Source organism: Hemibagrus wyckioides, linkage group LG10 (genome assembly GCF_019097595.1).
Source record: "Hemibagrus wyckioides isolate EC202008001 linkage group LG10, SWU_Hwy_1.0, whole genome shotgun sequence".
Taxonomy (NCBI): Eukaryota; Metazoa; Chordata; class Actinopteri; order Siluriformes; family Bagridae; genus Hemibagrus; species Hemibagrus wyckioides.
In genome coordinates this window covers 277364-296481 of record NC_080719.1, presented here as the reverse complement: position 1 = coordinate 296481, position 19118 = coordinate 277364, and the positions used below count along the sequence as shown (strand labels likewise).

At 41.2% G+C, this 19118-nt stretch overlaps 1 protein-coding gene across 1 annotated transcript; it reads left to right on the top strand.

Annotated features, from left to right (window-relative positions):
• The first annotated feature begins 13550 nt into the window (after nt 1-13550).
• ric3a (RIC3 acetylcholine receptor chaperone a) lies at nt 13551-18042 on the top strand. The gene is made up of 6 exons (XM_058400733.1): nt 13551-13671; nt 14592-14815; nt 14909-14987; nt 16386-16473; nt 16650-16780; nt 17015-18042. Exons 1-6 carry the CDS (start codon nt 13551-13553, stop codon nt 17794-17796), a joined length of 1425 nt encoding a protein of 474 aa, XP_058256716.1. The 3' UTR covers nt 17797-18042.
• Nucleotides 18043-19118: the final 1076 nt, after the last annotated feature.

The following is a 19118-nucleotide window of genomic DNA, read 5'->3' as shown; positions in this document are numbered from 1 at the left end:
TTAATCCAACATGTGCAGGAGAGAGAGAGAGAGAGAGAGAGAGACGGGGAAGGACAGAGAGAGGGTGGAGGGAGGGTGAGGGAGAGATATGGGGGTGGGAGACAGAGAGAGAAGAGAGGGAGAGACAGACAGACAGACAGAGGGAGAGAGAGGTAGATGGAGAGAGAGAGGGAGAGCTAGAGAGATGGAGAGAGAGAGAGACAGACAGACAGTTTGAGAAGGTTCCATATGAATGCTCTATACACCCTCTTCCTTCTCTTCTCTTTCCTTTTTTTCTGAACAGGGTTTTGCATGTGTAAACGTTTCAAACCCATTAAACTGGAGACAACATTTCCGATGGAGAGCATGTGCTCCTATTAATTGTAAAGGCCATTATTTGGTGTCCATGAGGCTGAATCAGCTTAGCCACTCCAGTCGCACATTTGCATACAAAATGCTTTATTTTGGCAATCAATGAAAGTGCTCCACTGTACGTGCAGCTTATCACACGCTCACAGAGAACGGATTCCTTCGCCATCTCGTTAAATTCTGTTGATGCAGAACAATTTGAAACATGGCACGGGCCGCAATGACATTTAAAAAGATGCCTCGGCTTAATTATATTTCGCAAACATTTGGCTTGTTTGTCCTCGGGGATAAAGTGCCTCCACTACAAAGTTAACTTGTTAATAATTCACAGAAGAAGCATCTCTCTCTCTCTCTCTCTCTCTCTCTCTCCCTCCCTTTCTATCTCTCTCTCTCTGTCTCTCTCTCTCTCTCTCACACACATACTCCCCACCCCCTCCCCCCATCAGACTGATGTCTGTCCACTTCAGAGCTGGCGATGGTCAGAGTGGAGGGTTTGCTGTTGTCCTGTTACAGATTGAAAATCCTAATGGAGAAACATGTCATGCAGCAATGAGGAACATTTCTTCAGCTGTTTTTATTCATTTATTTATTTATTTATTTTTCAATTCAAATGCGCTTTATTGCCGTGACACCGAACATTTACAACAACAAGGAATAAAACCTTAACACTGACCAAATGATAAACTGAACAAATGAATGAAAAACCAAGACAAAACAAAAAAAGTGTGTCTGTGTGTGTGTGTGTGTGTGTGATCATGCTGTGGTGTTTTCTTGTACACAAGCTATAATTTTTTTGTGTATTAAATGAATTCCACATAAACACATCTTACGAGAAATTGTTTTTTTTTATGTCTCAGAAATTGCCAGCATTTGACTCTGAAATGCCTAAAACACCAGAGCGGTGCGTAAAGTAATGAAGGAGACAGAATATAGCACAGCACACACTCTTTGATCCAGATGTTGTCAGATTTAGTTTCACTCTTGTCACATGATCAATCTGACGGATCTGTGTACAGGAACAAATCCACAGAACAAAGTAAGAATAAAATATATTCATTCAGAGGAGATGAATCAGAGGCATTGTTTGATGTGGAAGCTTTAATGTATGTTAATGCATTAGCCTGCATCCTGCCCTTGATGTACGCTGAAAACTTTTTAATGCAAGTGGAATTAACACGTCGTCCCAAATTCATCAGCGCTCAGGAACTTCAAACAGGACGCACGCTGAGGAGCGCTTTAATCTCCAAACCCCACCGACGCCCGAGCATCACTAAGTGTCTTCCCCTTCTACACTTTTATTTACATTACATACTACATTTACTGCTGCCTAGGGTCATGGAAATAACGCACACACACATATACACACATATATATATACACACACACACACACACACACACTAGATACTGGGTGAAAAGTTTAGAAAGCATATTAATATCATAAAGTTTTTATTCCTGACTCCCAGCTACAAAGTATTCGATTCATTTGCATATCAGACCTGATTGGTTCAAACCAGTGGAGTTTGTTTAGTGACATCACAGTTTGAGCTCACGCAATGCCCCGCCCCCAAACCAGTTTTAGACAGAAGACTGTGAAAGGAGTCTTAATTATTAATGTTCATGAGCTGAAGAGCGTGAAGATTAATCACAACTCCAAACAACCTGAACCAGTAAAGAGTGTGAGACAGACAACTTCTCATGTCTGTGTTCAGCTGCAGTGTGTGTGTGTGTTTGTTTGTGTGTGTGTGTGTGTTTGTGTGTGTGCGTGTATGTGTGTGTGTGCATGTGTGTGTGTGTTTGTGTGTATGTGTGTGTGTGCATGTGTGTGTGTGTGTGCATGTGTGTGTGTGTGTGTGTTTGTGTGTGTGCGTGTATGTGTGTGTGTGCATGTGTGTGTGTGTTTGTGTGTATGTGTGTGTGTGTGTGTGTGTGTGCATGTGTGTGTGTGTGTGTGTTTGTGTGTGTGTGTGCATGTGTGTGTGTGTGTGTGCATATGTGTGTGTGTGTGTTGCCCACTGTTTCACCAACATGCAACTAAACCTGCAATTTCACTGTGTATCTCACACTGAGTCACAGCTCTGCTGCACTGACACCTTAAATAATGTCATTTCCCCCCCGCTGAGATCAAAGCCACACACACACACACACACATACACACAGTGCTCCAAAACACAGAATATCTCTCGATGCCAAACAAAAGCCGGTCAGTTACATGTGCTCAGTGTGAGCAGCTTCACCTGTGAAATGAGGTCAGGTGAGTGTCAGAGCCTCGCGTCAGAGCCTCAAGAGACAATAAAGAAATTCACACATAATGTTTAAAATAACACGTTCATGGGTTGTGTGTTACTATACAAACTTGTGTGAAGTCCACTTCTCTGAAACCTGTAAACTTCATGCAAACAGCAGGATCAGACAGGAGACATTTTTCTCTCAGGAGGTTTAATCATTTCACTAAAGGTAAGATGTATACACCCTGGAACAAAAAACCTGATGCAGAATCCAAGTGAGAACATTGAGGGTTTTGCTCAGGGGTTCATCCCTGTCTCTCTGTGACAGTCATGGGATTTAAACTCACAACATTCTTTTTCTGATTAAATCTGTACTGCACACTGGAAATCCTTCTCTCACTCTGTTATTAAATGCAGATCTGAGATAAGAGCTTTTTCTCAAGGCCTGGCCTGCATCTGCATCTTCTTCATGAACACACACACACACACACCTCATTGTTCCAGCTCATTCCTGTTAAAAGATGAGGATTTGTAGCCGTATGTCCTTCACTGCACTCAAAGCCGCCTTCATCCTCCATCAATACCACCTAAAAATTAAACTCTACTCAATATATAAGAGCGAGCATTGATTTAATATTTTACCAGGCCACAGAAAGGAGCCTTTGCTCCGCACACTCGACTCGCAATTTGGAAATAAATTGACTGATTTAGTCTGAGGCAGAGGAGAGTGAAGGAGAGAGAGATAGAGATAAGAGAGAACGAGTGTGGGATGTACACCAGCTCCAGCACTGCTGTATAAGGTGACATTGCACAACAAATCATTCACATGAATATAGAGAAAGCAAAACAATTGCTATTTCTAAAAGCAATTTTGCTCTGCTGAGGTGTGTTGATTGCCGTGTATGTCAATCCATCGCTCTCCCAGACACAAAGAGGGCACAACATTTCATACCAGTTAATGCCATATTTTATCATCAGCATAACAGCATGAGGAGCTCCTGGGGAAAAAAAACTCTTTTTGAGGAAATTCAAGAAAGTGTGTGAGGTTAAAAAAACTTCTGCAGTGGTGCATCTGTCGTTTTATAATTGAGCCTAAAGAAGAATAATTAAGTAATTAAAATCACGACAACACAAAGGTTCAGTAAAGAGATGATGAGAAAGCTGGAGCAGCAGCATGAAACACTGCACTATACATAAAAAACACAGCATCACTACATCATCAACACATCACCACTACATCATCACTACAGTATCTTTACATCACCACTACATCATTACATCACCACTACATCATCACTAGAGTATCTTTACATCACCACTACATCATTACATCACCACTACATCATCACTACAGTATCTTTACATCACCACTACATCATAACATCACCACTACAACATCATTACATCACCACTTTATCATTACTAAAGCATCACTATATTATCAATAGATCATCATTACATCACCATTACATCATCACTACAGTATCATTACATCACCACTACATCATCACTAGAGTATTATTACATCACCACATCATCATTACTAAAGCATCACTATATTATCACTACATCATCATTACATCACCACTACATCATCACTACAGTATCATTACATTATCACTACAGTATCATTACATCACCACTACATCTTCACTATAGCATCACTACATCATCATTACATCATCACATCACATATATCATACTACTATATCATCACTACATCACTACAGCACCACTACATCACTACAGCACCACTACATCACTACAGCACCACTGCATCACTACAGCATCACTACAGCACTACAGTATCACTGCATCACTACAGCATCACTACATCACTACAAAACCACTACATCACTACATCACTACTACATCACTACAGCATCAGTACATCACTATAGTATCACTAAATCACTACAGCATCACTACATCACTACATCATCACTACAGCACCACTACATTTCTACAGCACCACTACATCACTGCAGCACCACTAAATCACTACATTGCTACAGCATCACTACAGCAGCACTACATCACTACAGCATCAATACAGCACCACTACATCACTACAGCACCACTACATCACTACAGCATCACTACATCACTACAGCATCAATACAGCACCACTACATCACTACAGCACCACTACATCACTACAGCATCACTATATCACTACAGTATCACATCACTACAGCATCACTACGTCACTACAGTATCACTACATCACTACAGCACCACTACATCACTACAGCATCACTATATCACTACAGTATCACATCACTACAGCATCAGTACATCACTACATCATCACTACAGCACCAATACATCAATACAGCACCACTACATCACTACAGCACCACTACATCACTACAGCATCACTATATCACTACAGTATCACATCACTACAGCATCACTACATCACTACAGCATCACTACATCACTACAGCACCACTACATCACTACAGCATCACTATATCACTACAGTATCACATCACTACAGCATCAGTACATCACTACATCATCACTACAGCACCAATACATCAATACAGCACCACTACATCACTACAGCACCACTACATGACTACATCACTACAGCATCACTACGTCACTACAGTATCACTACATCACTACATCACTACAGCATCACTACATCACTACAGCATCACTACATCACTACATCATCACTACATCACTACAGCATCACTACATCACTATAGCATCACTACATCACTACAAAACCACTACATCACTAAAGCACCACTACATCACTACAGTATCACTACATCACTACAGCACCACTACATCACTACATCACTACAGCATTACTACATCACTACAGTATCACTACATCACTACAGCATCACTGCATCACTACAGTATCACTACATCACTGCAGCACCACTACATCACTACAGCACCACTACATCACGACAGCACCACTACATCACTACATCACTACAGCATCACTACATCACTATAGCATCACTACATCACTACAAAACCACTACATCACTAAAGCACCACTACATCACTACAGTATCACTACATCAGTACAGCACCACTACATCACTACAGCACCACTACATCACTACATCACTACAGCATTACTACATCACTACAGTATCACTACATCACTACAGCATCACTACATCACTACAGTATCACTACATCACTGCAGCACCACTACATCAGTACAGCAGCACTACATCACTACAGCACCACTACATCACTACATCACTACAGCATTACTACATCACTACAGTATCACTACATCACAACAGCATCACAACATCACCACAGTATAACTACAGCACCACTACATCATTACAGCATGACTACAGCATCACTACATCACTACAGCATCAATACAGCACCACTTCTTCACTACTGTATCACTACATCACTACAGCATCACTGCATCACTACATCATCACTACAGCACCACTACATCACAACAGCACCACTACATCACTACAGCACCACTACATGACTACATCACTACAGCATCACTACGTCACTACAGTATCACTACATCACTACAGCATCACTACATCACTACATCATCACTACATCACTACAGCATCACTACAGCACCACTACATCACTACAGCACCAGTACATCACTACAGCATCACTACATCACTACAGCACCACTACATCACTACAGTGTCACATCACTACAACACCACTACATCACTACAGCACCACTACATCACTACAGTATCACTTCTTCACTACAGCATCACTACATCATCACTACATCACTACAGCATCACTACATCACTGCAGCATGACTACATCACTACAGTATCACTACATCACTACAGCACCACTACATCACTACAGTATCAATACATCACTACAGCACCACTACATCATTCCAGCACCACTACATCACTACAACACCACTACATCACTACAGCACCACTACATCACTACAGCATCACTACATCAGTATCACTACATCACTACAGCATCACTACATCACTACAGTATCACTACATCACTACAGCATCACTACATCACTACAGTATCACTACATCACTGCAGCACCACTACATCACTACAGCACCACTACATCACTGCAGTATCACTACATCACGACAACACCACTACATCTCTACAGAACCACTACATCACTACAGCACCAATACATCACTATAGTATCACTACATCACTACAGCATCAGTACATCACTATAGTATCACTAAATCACTACAGCATCACTACATCACTACATCATCACTACATCACTACAGCACCACTACATTACTACAGCACCACTACATCACTGCAGCACCACTAAATCACTACATTGCTACAGCATCACTACATCACTACATCACTACAGCATCACTACATCACTACAGCATCACTACATCACCACAGTATAACTACAGCACCACTACATCATTACAGCATGACTACAGCATCACTACATCACTACAGCATCAATACAGCACCACTTCTTCACTACTGTATCACTACATCACTACAGTATCACTACATCACTACAGCATCACTGCATCACTACATCATCACTACAGCACCACTACATCACAACAGCACCACTACATCACTACAGCACCACTACATCACTACAGCACCTCTATATCACTACAGTATCACTACTTCACTACAGCATCACTACATCACTACATCACTACAGCATCACTACATCACTGCAGCATGACTACATCACTACAGTATCACTACATCACTACAGCACCACTACATCACTACAGTATCACTACATCACTACAGCACCACTACATCACTACAGTATCACTACATCACTACAGCACCACTACATCACTAAATCATCACTACATCACTACAGCACCACTACATCACTACAGCATCACTACTTCACTACAGTATCACTACATCACTACAGCACCACTACATCACTACAGCACCACTACATCACTACAGCATTGCTACATCACTACAGTATCACTATAGCACCACTACATCATTACAGCATCAATACAGCACCACTTCTTCACTACTGTATCACTACATCACTACTGTATCACTACATCACTACAGCATTACTACATCACTATAGCACCACTACATCATTACAGCATCAATACAGCACCACTTCTTCACTACAGTATCACTACATCACTACAGCATCACTACATCACTACAACATCACTACAGCACTACAGCACCACTACATCACTACAGCATCACTACATCACTACAGTATCACTACAGCATCACTACATCACTACATCACTACAGCATCACTACATCACTGCAGCATGACTACATCACTACAGTATCACTACATCACTACAGCACCACTACATCACTACAGTATCACTACATCACTACAGCACCACTACATCACTACAGTATCACTACATCACTACAGCACCACTACATCACTAAATCATCACTACATCACTACAGCACCACTACATCACTACAGTATCACTACTTCACTACAGTATCACTACATCACTACAGCACCAGTACATCACTACAGCACCACTACATCACTACAGCACCACTACATCACTACAGCATTGCTACATCACTACAGTATCACTATAGCACCACTACATCATTACAGCATCAATACAGCACCACTTCTTCACTACTGTATCACTACATCACTACTGTATCACTACATCACTACAGCATTACTACATCACTATAGCACCACTACATCATTACAGCATCAATACAGCACCACTTCTTCACTACAGTATCACTACATCACTACAGCATCACTACATCACTACAACATCACTACAGCACTACAGCACCACTACATCACTACAGCATCACTACATCACTACAGTATCACTACAGCATCACTACATCACTACATCACTACAGCATCACTACATCACTGCAGCATGACTACATCACTACAGTATCACTACATCACTACAGTATCACTACAGCATCACTACAGCACCACTACATCACTACAGCACCACTACATCACTACAGCACCACTACATCACTACAGTATCACTACAGCATCACTACAGCACCACTACATCACTACAGCATCAATACAGCACCACTTCTTCACTACTGTATCACTACATCACTACAGCATCACTACATCACTACAACATCACTACAGCACTACAGCACCACTACATCACTACAGCATCACTACATCACTACAGTATCACTACAGCATCACTACAGCACCACTACATCACTACAGCACCACTACATCACTACAGTATCACTACAGCATCACTACAGCACCACTACATCACTACAGCATCAATACAGCACCACTACAGCACCAGTATCACTACATCACCACAGCATCAATACAGCATCAATAAGGCATCACTGCATCACTACAGCATCACTACATCACTACAGCATCAATACAGCATCACTACATCACTACAGCACCAGCATCACTACATCACCACAGCATCAATACAGCATCACTACAACATTACAGCATCAATACAGCACCACTACATTACCACAGCATCACTACATCACTACAGCATCAATACAGCATCACTACATCACTACAGCATCACTACAGCACCACTTCATTACCACATCATCACTACATCACTACAGCATCAATACAGCATCACTACATCCCCACAGCATCACTACATCACTACAGCACTACTACATCACTATAGAATCAATACAGCATCACTACAGCACCACTACATCACTACAGCATCAATACAGCATCACTACATCACCACAGCATCACTATATCACTACAGCACCACTACATCACTACAGCATCAATACAGCATCACTATATCACTACAGCACCACTACATCACTACAGCATCAATACAGCATCACTACATCACTACAGCACCACTACATCACTACAGCATAAATACAGCATCACTACAGCACCACAGCATCACTATATCACTACAGCACCACTACATCACTACAGCATCACTACATCACTATAGCACTACATCACTACAGCATCAATACAGCATCACTACATCACTACAGCATCACTACAGCACCACTTCATTACCACATCATCACTACATCACTACAGCATCAATACAGCATCACTACATCCCCACAGCATCACTACATCACTACAGCATCAATACAGCATCACTACATCACCACAGCATCACTATATCACTACAGCACCACTACATCACTACAGCATCAATACAGCATCACTACATCACTACAGCATCACTATATCACTACAGCACCACTACATCACTACAGCATCAATACAGCATCACTACATCACTACAGCATCACTATATCACTACAGCACCACTACATCACTACAGCATCAATACAGCATCACTACATCACTACAGTACCACTACATCACTACAGCATCAATACAGCATCAATACAGCATCACTACATCACTACAGCATCACTACATCACTACAGCATAAATACAGCATCACTACAGCACCACTATATCACTACAGCATCAATACAGCATCACTACATCACTACAGCATCACTACATCACTACAGCATCAATACAGCATCACTTCAGCACCACTACATCACCATAGCATCACTACATCACCACAGCATCAATACATCACTACAGCATCACTACATCACTACAGCATGAATACAGCATCACTACATCACTACAGCATCAATACAGCATCACTACATCACCACAGCATCAATACATCACTACAGCATCACTACATCACTACAGCATCACTACAGCATCACTACATCACTACAGCATCACTACAGCATCACTACATCACTACAGCATCAATACAGCATCAATACAGCATCACTACAGCATCACTACATCACTACAGCATCAATACAGCATCAATACAGCATCACTACAGCATCACTACATCACCACAGCATCACTACAGCATCAATACAGCATCAATACAGCATCAATACAGCATCACTACAGCATCACTACATCACCACAGCATCAATACAGCACCACAGCATCAATACAGCATCACTACATCACTACATCACCACAGCATCAATACAGCACCACAGCATCAATACAGCATCACTACAGCATCACTACATCACCACAGCATCACTACAGCATCAATACAGCATCAATACAGCATCAATACAGCATCACTACAGCATCACTACATCACTACAGCATCACTACATCACCACAGCATCAATACAGCATCACTACATTATCACTAGATCACTACAGCATCACTACATCACCACAGCATCAATACATCATTACATTACTACAGCGTCACTACAGTGTAACTGCATCACTTTACTCTTCAGTTTGAATGTTTTGCCTTTTTCCACAGAATTTCTGCTCACTATTGAAATGTAACTCTTCTTTCTCTCTGCAGAATCTGCTATTTTTTACTTCTCCATTAGCAGGCCATATTTTCTAAGTAAATACAACATGATACAGGTTTTTAAGTTTCCATGAGAACCAAGAGCTTATTTTAACAACGCTGTAATTACAATTTCCCAATATAGAAATAGCACTTCCACCAATTTACAGTGGAGCTGACAAGACTAATAAGAAAATTAAAACCTGAAATGATATTTTCTATCTTCAAAAAAGCAGAGAAAAAGAACTTTAAAATTCTCTGGAACAATAAATTAAACCCCTAAAATCCCAGTATTTAAAACTTTTTCAAACTTTCAATAACAAAAAATATGAAATCTATAAAACTGTCGTGAAAAAAAGTGCAACACTAGATTCTGTTTGATATATCTGTAGGTCCATCGCATCTCTATTAAAATAATGCTGTCCTGATAATCAGTCCATAAGCCACGACTCTGCTGATGTTTCAGAGGATTTAGAGATTATAATTAGGAACATGGAGGACAAAATGGGTTTATGCCAAAGTACTTATTATTTATAACACAGTGAGGCCTGAGGATGAAGAGGTTGAAGAGGAGGGCTGGGGAATATAATGAACTAATACTAATAGTGAACAGCTTAAACTGTTCAAATATATGTGATGTTAAAGGTAACTCCTCTTAACATGTATTTTCCGAGCAGAGCTACAACATGCTTCGATTTTCTCACATCTCAAAATGAAAAAAAAAAAACAACAACGTGGACATCAGCGGGAGTCTGTTCCTGAGTCTGTTCCTGAGTCTGTTCCTGAGTCTGTTCCTGAGTCTGTTCCTGAGCCTGTTCCTGAGTCTGTTCCTGAGTCTGTTCCTGAGCCTGTTCCTGAGCCTGTTCCTGAGCCTGTTCCTGAGTCTGTTCCTGAGTCTGTTCCTGAGTCTGTTCCTGAGCCTGTTCCTGAGCCTGTTCCTGAGCCTGTTCCTGGGCCTGTGCCTGGGCCTGTTCCTGAGCCTGTTCCTGAGCCTGTTCCTGAGTCTGTTCCTGAGCCTGTGCCTGGACCTGTTCCTGAGCCTGTTCCTGAGCCTGTTCCTGAGCCTGTTCCTGAGCCTGTTCCTGAGCCTGTGCCTGAGCCTGTTCCTGAGCCTGTGCCTGAGCCTGTTCCTGAGCCTGTTCCTGAGCCTGTGCCTGAGCCTGTGCCTGGGCCTGTTCCTGGGCCTGTGCCTGGGCCTGTTCCTGAGCCTGTTCCTGAGCCTGTTCCTGAGTCTGTTCCTGAGCCTGTGCCTGGACCTGTTCCTGAGCCTGTTCCTGAGCCTGTTCCTGAGCCTGTTCCTGAGTCTGTTCCTGAGCCTGTTCCTGAGCCTGTTCCTGAGCCTGTTCCTGAGTCTGTTCCTGAGTCTGTTCCTGAGTCTGTTCCTGAGCCTGTTCCTGAGCCTGTTCCTGGGCCTGTGCCTGGGCCTGTTCCTGAGCCTGTTCCTGAGCCTGTTCCTGAGTCTGTTCCTGAGCCTGTGCCTGGACCTGTTCCTGAGCCTGTTCCTGAGCCTGTTCCTGAGCCTGTTCCTGAGCCTGTTCCTGAGCCTGTGCCTGAGCCTGTTCCTGAGCCTGTGCCTGAGCCTGTTCCTGAGCCTGTTCCTGAGCCTGTGCCTGGGCCTGTGCCTGGGCCTGTTCCTGGGCCTGTGCCTGGGCCTGTTCCTGAGCCTGTTCCTGAGCCTGTTCCTGAGTCTGTTCCTGAGCCTGTGCCTGGACCTGTTCCTGAGCCTGTGCCTGAGCCTGTTCCTGAGCCTGTTCCTGAGCCTGTGCCTGGGCCTGTTCCTGAGCCTGTTCCTGAGCCTGTTCCTGAGCCTGTTCCTGAGGAAAACATTTTCATCTCCACATTCCCATGGGCTCCAGCTTAGAATAATGTCTTGGAATAAAGGCATTAGGACTAATCACATGCTTTACTTTTTACTCTAGTTGTGTGTTTGTGTGACTGTATGTTTATTTCTTTATTATTCTACTTTTGTGTTTTATTTAATTTTTTTATTTTCAATACTTTTTGGAATCCTGCCTTCTTTTATACAGACTGTCATGAAAACCATTTCACTGCATGTTCTGCTATGTATGATTGTGTATGTGACAAATAAAATGGAACTTGAGTCTTATTTTACTGTCATGTTGTTTTTCTAGAAATCTTTTGAAATTCTTTAAAACAAATTGATCAGATCTGTTTATCTTCAAAGTACTGGACGAGATTTTGAGCATATTAAAATGAAATCACGAGCAGCAGGTCAAATTCTGGTTTTCTGACCTCTCTGAGCTGGATGGAGACTCCTGAGCTGCAAAAACACTGACAGCAGCGCCATCTGGTGGGCACACTCTCTCTTTGTAACCATGAATACACGGACATGAATTAGAAGAAGAAGAATTGGATAAATGTTAGGAATAAATAGTACATTTAAGCTTTATAATTTCTTCTATCTTTCTCTACTTCTGTGAAGCTGCTGTCTATTATTAAAAGCTCTAAACAAATAAATAGAATAGAATAGGATAGAATAGAATAGAATAGAATCGGATAGAATTAAATAATAATAACTCTACCTACTGGCTCTTTAACCATGGCTGGTGGATTAATGTCAGAGTGGAGAGAGGTCATTACATGCTGACGTCATTATAAATCCTGGTCTGGTCTCAGAACTCAGCTGTTTATCTAAAATGTTGGTTTCAGGGATTCAGAGGATCACTCTGCTCTCTTGTCTCATCCTCTCCATGACTCTGTTTTTCCCCAAAGTGTTTTTATCTGGAGAGAAGGAGAAGGTGGTTCTTCAGTCAGAAGGTAAGGTTTCTGAAAAACCATAAATCCTAACTGCTTTCTCATCTGTGTTTCTCTAAACTCACATGCCCTCCCTTTTCTTTATTTTATAATTCCTCTCTATTTGTGCCTCATATTCTGAGCTTCAAATTTCTGAGGATTTCAGCTGATGTATCAGTCAGACCTCTTGTGTCATTTTACTTATTAGATTCTTCAGAAGAATCATGTAAATGAATCGGTACAATGATGCTTTAATTGCCCTCCTTCTTACTCCTCCTACTGAGTCCTAGCCCCACCCATTGCATCTTAACTCCTCCTGTTCTTGTATAATTTTACTACACCAGTGTGAAACATGGTCAGTACTGCAAACACTGATTTATGGATTTACTGATTTATTTATATTATTTAAATCCATGTTGATTATGTAACAAAAAAAACACCAGACAGTACAGTGTAAATATCATAACTGAATAATTAATCCATTTTATTTTCTGAATAAAGATACATTTATTGTTTATTATGTTGCCAAACATACATTTTGCGTGATAAGAACATTACTGTAAACATTAGAATATTCCTCATAGAAAATTCCAGAAGAATTTTAGGGTTATAGATTTATTTTCATAACTCAAAATAGTGAAGGTAAAATAATGTAATATATAAGTTCATTATTTATATATAACAACACACTGGGTCTGAAAGTGTCAGAATTTAAGAATTTTGTGTGAATATATTTATATTTTTTTATTTTTACTTTTTTCTCAAACTTCATTTAATCCATCAGCTATTTCCTGGAGCTCTTTCCCGCAGATGTGAATAAAAGTTCTAGCCATTTCTTGCTGCAGCAAATCTTCAGAACTGAAGCCTGAATTGGAAAGAAAGCTCAGTTGAAGATGATCTCAGTGCAGAGAAAATTTTCAGCCATGAATATCTGTGTGTTTCAGCAGCTGGTCCTGGAAATCTTCCCATGTTGAGATTCAGACATGAAGCATCTACAGGAGATGATGATGATGATGATGATGAGTGTTCACCTGAATCACTTTCTACAAGTCAGAAGCTCAAGATCTTTTCCCAGACGAAGACTTTTCAGAAATCCTCACTCCTCTCTCACGTGGCTCCCATTTACGGCTTTGGGATTTTCCTCTACATCATTTACGTCTTCTATAAGGTACAGAAAACCCTGAGGATCTGAGTGACCAGGGTCACTGAGTGATGTGATGATGTCCAGAGTGCAGATTTATGTGTTTTATTTCCTCTTCAGTTGACCGATAAACACCGAGCTACAGGACATCACTGCAGCTTCTCCATCCTCATCCCTGAACACACAGCACAGGAGACACGTGAGTTCATCTCTGTCTCAGAGAACATGCTGTTGGATGAACCAGACGCACACACACACACATACACACACACACACACACACACACACACACACACACACACACACATGCACACACACATGCACACAGACACTCACACACATACACACAGACACTCACACACATACACACACACACATACACACACACACACAGACACACAGACACACACACACACACACAGACACACATACACACACACACACACACAGACACACAGACACACACACACACAGACACACATACACACACACACACACACACACACACAGACACACAGACACACACACACACACACACAGACACACATACACACACACACGCACACCAGGAGCTGAAACTCCAAACTGCATGGTCAGTTTAGAGAGAAACACTAATCCAGAGGAAACACAAACCAGGTCAGTGTGATTAAAAGATCATGTGACAGGGTCATGTGACTTGTTGTAGTCTAATGGGGCTGATGGGTAATGAAGTCTAAGGCAGCCGCATCAAGGCAAAACCAGCACTGATGTCTCACACACACACACACACACTGACAAACACACCTTTTTTTTTTTAATAAAAATGCATTTTGACCTTTTAATTTTATATCAGTGTGATTTTAAATTTTGAGTTAAACTTTAAAAGCAGAATATAAAATTTATTTTCAGGTCATTATATAATTTAATGTTGAGGAAAATCTGGACTGTCCAGTCGCTGAATTTTTAGATTAGATTAGATTAGAGTCAACTTTATTGTCACTGCACATGTGGGTACAAGGCAATGAAATACAGTTTTACAATCCTAAATAACATTAAAATAACCATAACAAATGATAACACAAACAATCAGAGTTCTCCTTCATCCAAGGTAGAGCAGCTGCTTCAGCACCACAGCACTTCTGTTTTTATTTTCCTTCTTCATTAACCTCCTGATGGTGTTGTTTCTGCACATGATGAGGATGATTAAGATCTTCTCACATCCTCCAGGGAGTTTTTATTCTGTTGTTAAACCCGGATTATAAAATCACGAACAGCTCAGCAGCTTCTAATTAACTGCAGCTCTTTAGGTTGAGAAGTGAGCTCATGCAAAAAAGGGAGAATTTGCATTATTTTGCATCAGAGTCATCTGTAGAGCTCTGTGTAGAGCAGGAGACCAGCTTCAGGTCCAGGTCCAGGTCCAGCTTCAGATCCAGATTCAGGTCCATGTCCAGGTTTAGGTTAAGGTCCAGGTCCAGCTTCAGGTCTAGGTTCAGGTCTAGCTCCAGCTTCAGGTCCAGGTCCAGCTTCAGGTCAAGGTCCTGGAGTCAGTGAAGACTCAGTGTCAGTACCTGTAGAACCTCAGTACGTCTGTAATCACATGTGTAACTGTTGATTTCAGCTGAAGATGAGATGACTCAGACCAGTTCAAAACAGATGGAAGGGCAGAGAGAGAGGGGAACCTCAAAATCTCTCCCAAATCCTGCAAGGTAAAGAAACATTTCTCTAAAAACTAAACATTTAAATCACCTGAGCGTTCTCAGTGGAGGTGATGAGGGAATGTCTTCATCCTCCTAGTCCACACCTCACACCTGAAGAGCTGGAAGTGAAAATTCTGTGTTTCTCAGGATGTTGCTCTGAACTCTGTGTGTTGTCCTGGTCACAGAAGTGCACATGAAGAGAGAAAACTCCAGCACATGATGAAGATCACACAGATTTTGGTGGAGGGACAGATGCTGGATGATGTCACCCCTGAGGTGGAAGCTGAGGAAACTCCGTATACAGCACACTGGGAGGGTAAAATATCTCACTCTCACCTAATGTCATTTTATCTGTGAAGGTTTTATCCTAGAGCCAGACTCACTGAAGAAATTAATTACAGCTCAGTGAGACTAGTATCTGCAGAGCTTCCAGACACACTGCTGCACATCTGAAGAGCTTCCATAACTCATAAAGTATCTAATAATTTAAATCATTATCTAAAATAAAGATTTCTTTATGAGTGTGTTATTTTGTTCTTTGGCTCCTCAGGTTATCCAGAAGAAACCTTTCCTCAGTATGAGGTGCCGCTTTCCAGATACCGATATCCAAGTATCATCCTGGAGGAGCCTCATGGAGATGTTCCTACACCTGAGGAACTGGCTGAAAGAATGCAGAGAGAAGAAGAGGAGGATGAAACGGATGAAGATACTAAAGGGATGAAGGATGATGGTGAACTTGAAAAGAGAGAACAAAAAGATGATAATGAAGATGATGCTGATGAAGAAGATTATAAACAGGATGAAGAAGAAGAGGAGGAGAGCAGTGAAGACCAACCTTGTCTGGTTTGTAATTCTACTGATAAAGAGAAGATTCCAGATTCAGGAAATCAGAAGGAAGGAGAAACTCCTGGAAGGAAAAGACAGATAACGTTCAGTAATCACAGGCACATCTTCCACTATCCAAAAGGAGGCGCTGTTGGTTGCAGATATGAAGATGAGGAGGTGGAAGAAGAAGCTCCTGAAGACGATAATGATGATGATGATGATGATGATGATTATGATTATGATGTGATTGAGGAAAAGCAAGATGAAGATGATGATGTAATGGAGATGGAGGAGGAGATGGAGATGGAGGAGGACGACCCACTGATGGAGGCTGAGCGTCTGGGCTTCAGCACTCGGTTCACATGTGATCCTGAGGAACAGGAAGTTGATCTAATCGACTTCCTTCTCATGTATAAACCTGAAGCTGTGATTAAGTCTGAACAGTCAGGAGCAGCTGAAGCTCCGGGGCTCAGGATGCGCTGCAAGAACCAGAAGAAGGAAAACTGACCGGATTTCATTTCACTGTCCAGAACAAACTCCAGGCTCTGATGGTGAATTACTTTTAATCTAAAATAAACTAAAATAAACTAAACCAAAGTATACTAAACTAAACTTAAATAAAAAAGTTATAACCAGAAAGCAAACACCAGATCATAGTTTTTTTATCATCACAGGTATATTTAGGTCGTCTGTGATCATTTTTGTTTGATTTCTGCTGTTTGTTTGTTTGTTTATTTCGGAGTGTTTAATAAATTATAATTCCTACACATTTCTCAAGATTGTTGTGTTGTGTTTGTGTTGTGTTGTGTTGTGTTGTGTTTGTGTTGTGTTGTGTTGTGTTTGTGTTGTGTTGTGTTGTGTTGTGTTGTGTTTGTGTTGTGTTTGTGTTGTGTTTGTGTTGTGTTGTGTTTTTGTTGTGTTGTGTTGTGTTTGTGTTTGTGTTGTGTTTGTGTTTGTGTTGTGTTTGTGTTGTGTTGTGTTGTGTATGTGTTTGTGTTGTGTTGTGTTTGTGTTGTGTTGTGTTGTGTTGTGTTGTGTTTGTGTTGTGTTGTGTTGTGTTGTGTTTGTGTTGTGTTGTGTTTGTGTTGTGTTTGTGTTGTGTTGTGTTGTGTTTGTGTTGTGTTGTGTTGTGTTTGTGTTGTGTTGTGTTTGTGTTGTGTTTGTGTTGTGTTGTGTTGTGTTTGTGTTGTGTTGTGTATGTGTTTGTGTTGTGTTGTGTTTGTGTTGTGTTGTGTTGTGTTGTGTTGTGTATGTGTTTGTGTTGTGTTGTGTTTGTGTTGTGTTGTGTTGTGTTGTGTTGTGTTGTGTATGTGTTTGTGTTGTGTTGTGTTTGTGTTGTGTTGTGTTGTGTTTGTGTTGTGTTGTGTTTGTGTTTGTGTTGTGTTGTGTTTGTGTTGTGTTGTGTTGTGTTGTGTTGTGTTTGTGTTGTGTTGTGTTGTGTTTGTGTTGTGTTGTGTTGTGTTGTGTTTGTGTTGTGTTGTGTTTGTGTTGTGTTGTGTTGTGTTGTGTTTGTGTTGTGTTGTGTTGTGTTTGTGTTGTGTTGTGTTGTGTTGTGTTGTGTTGTGTTGTGTTTGTGTTGTGTTGTGTTTGTGTTGTGTTGTGTTGTGTTGTGTTGTGTTTGTGTTGTGTTGTGTTGTGTTTGTGTTGTGTTGTGTTGTGTTGTGTTGTGTTTGTGTTGTGTTGTGTTGTGTTTGTGTTGTGTTTGTGTTGTGTTGTGTTGTGTTGTGTTGTGTTTGTGTTGTGTTGTGTTTGTGTTTGTGTTGTGTTGTGTTGTGTTTGTGTTGTGTTGTGTTGTGTTGTGTTTGTGTTGTGTTGTGTTGTGTTGTGTT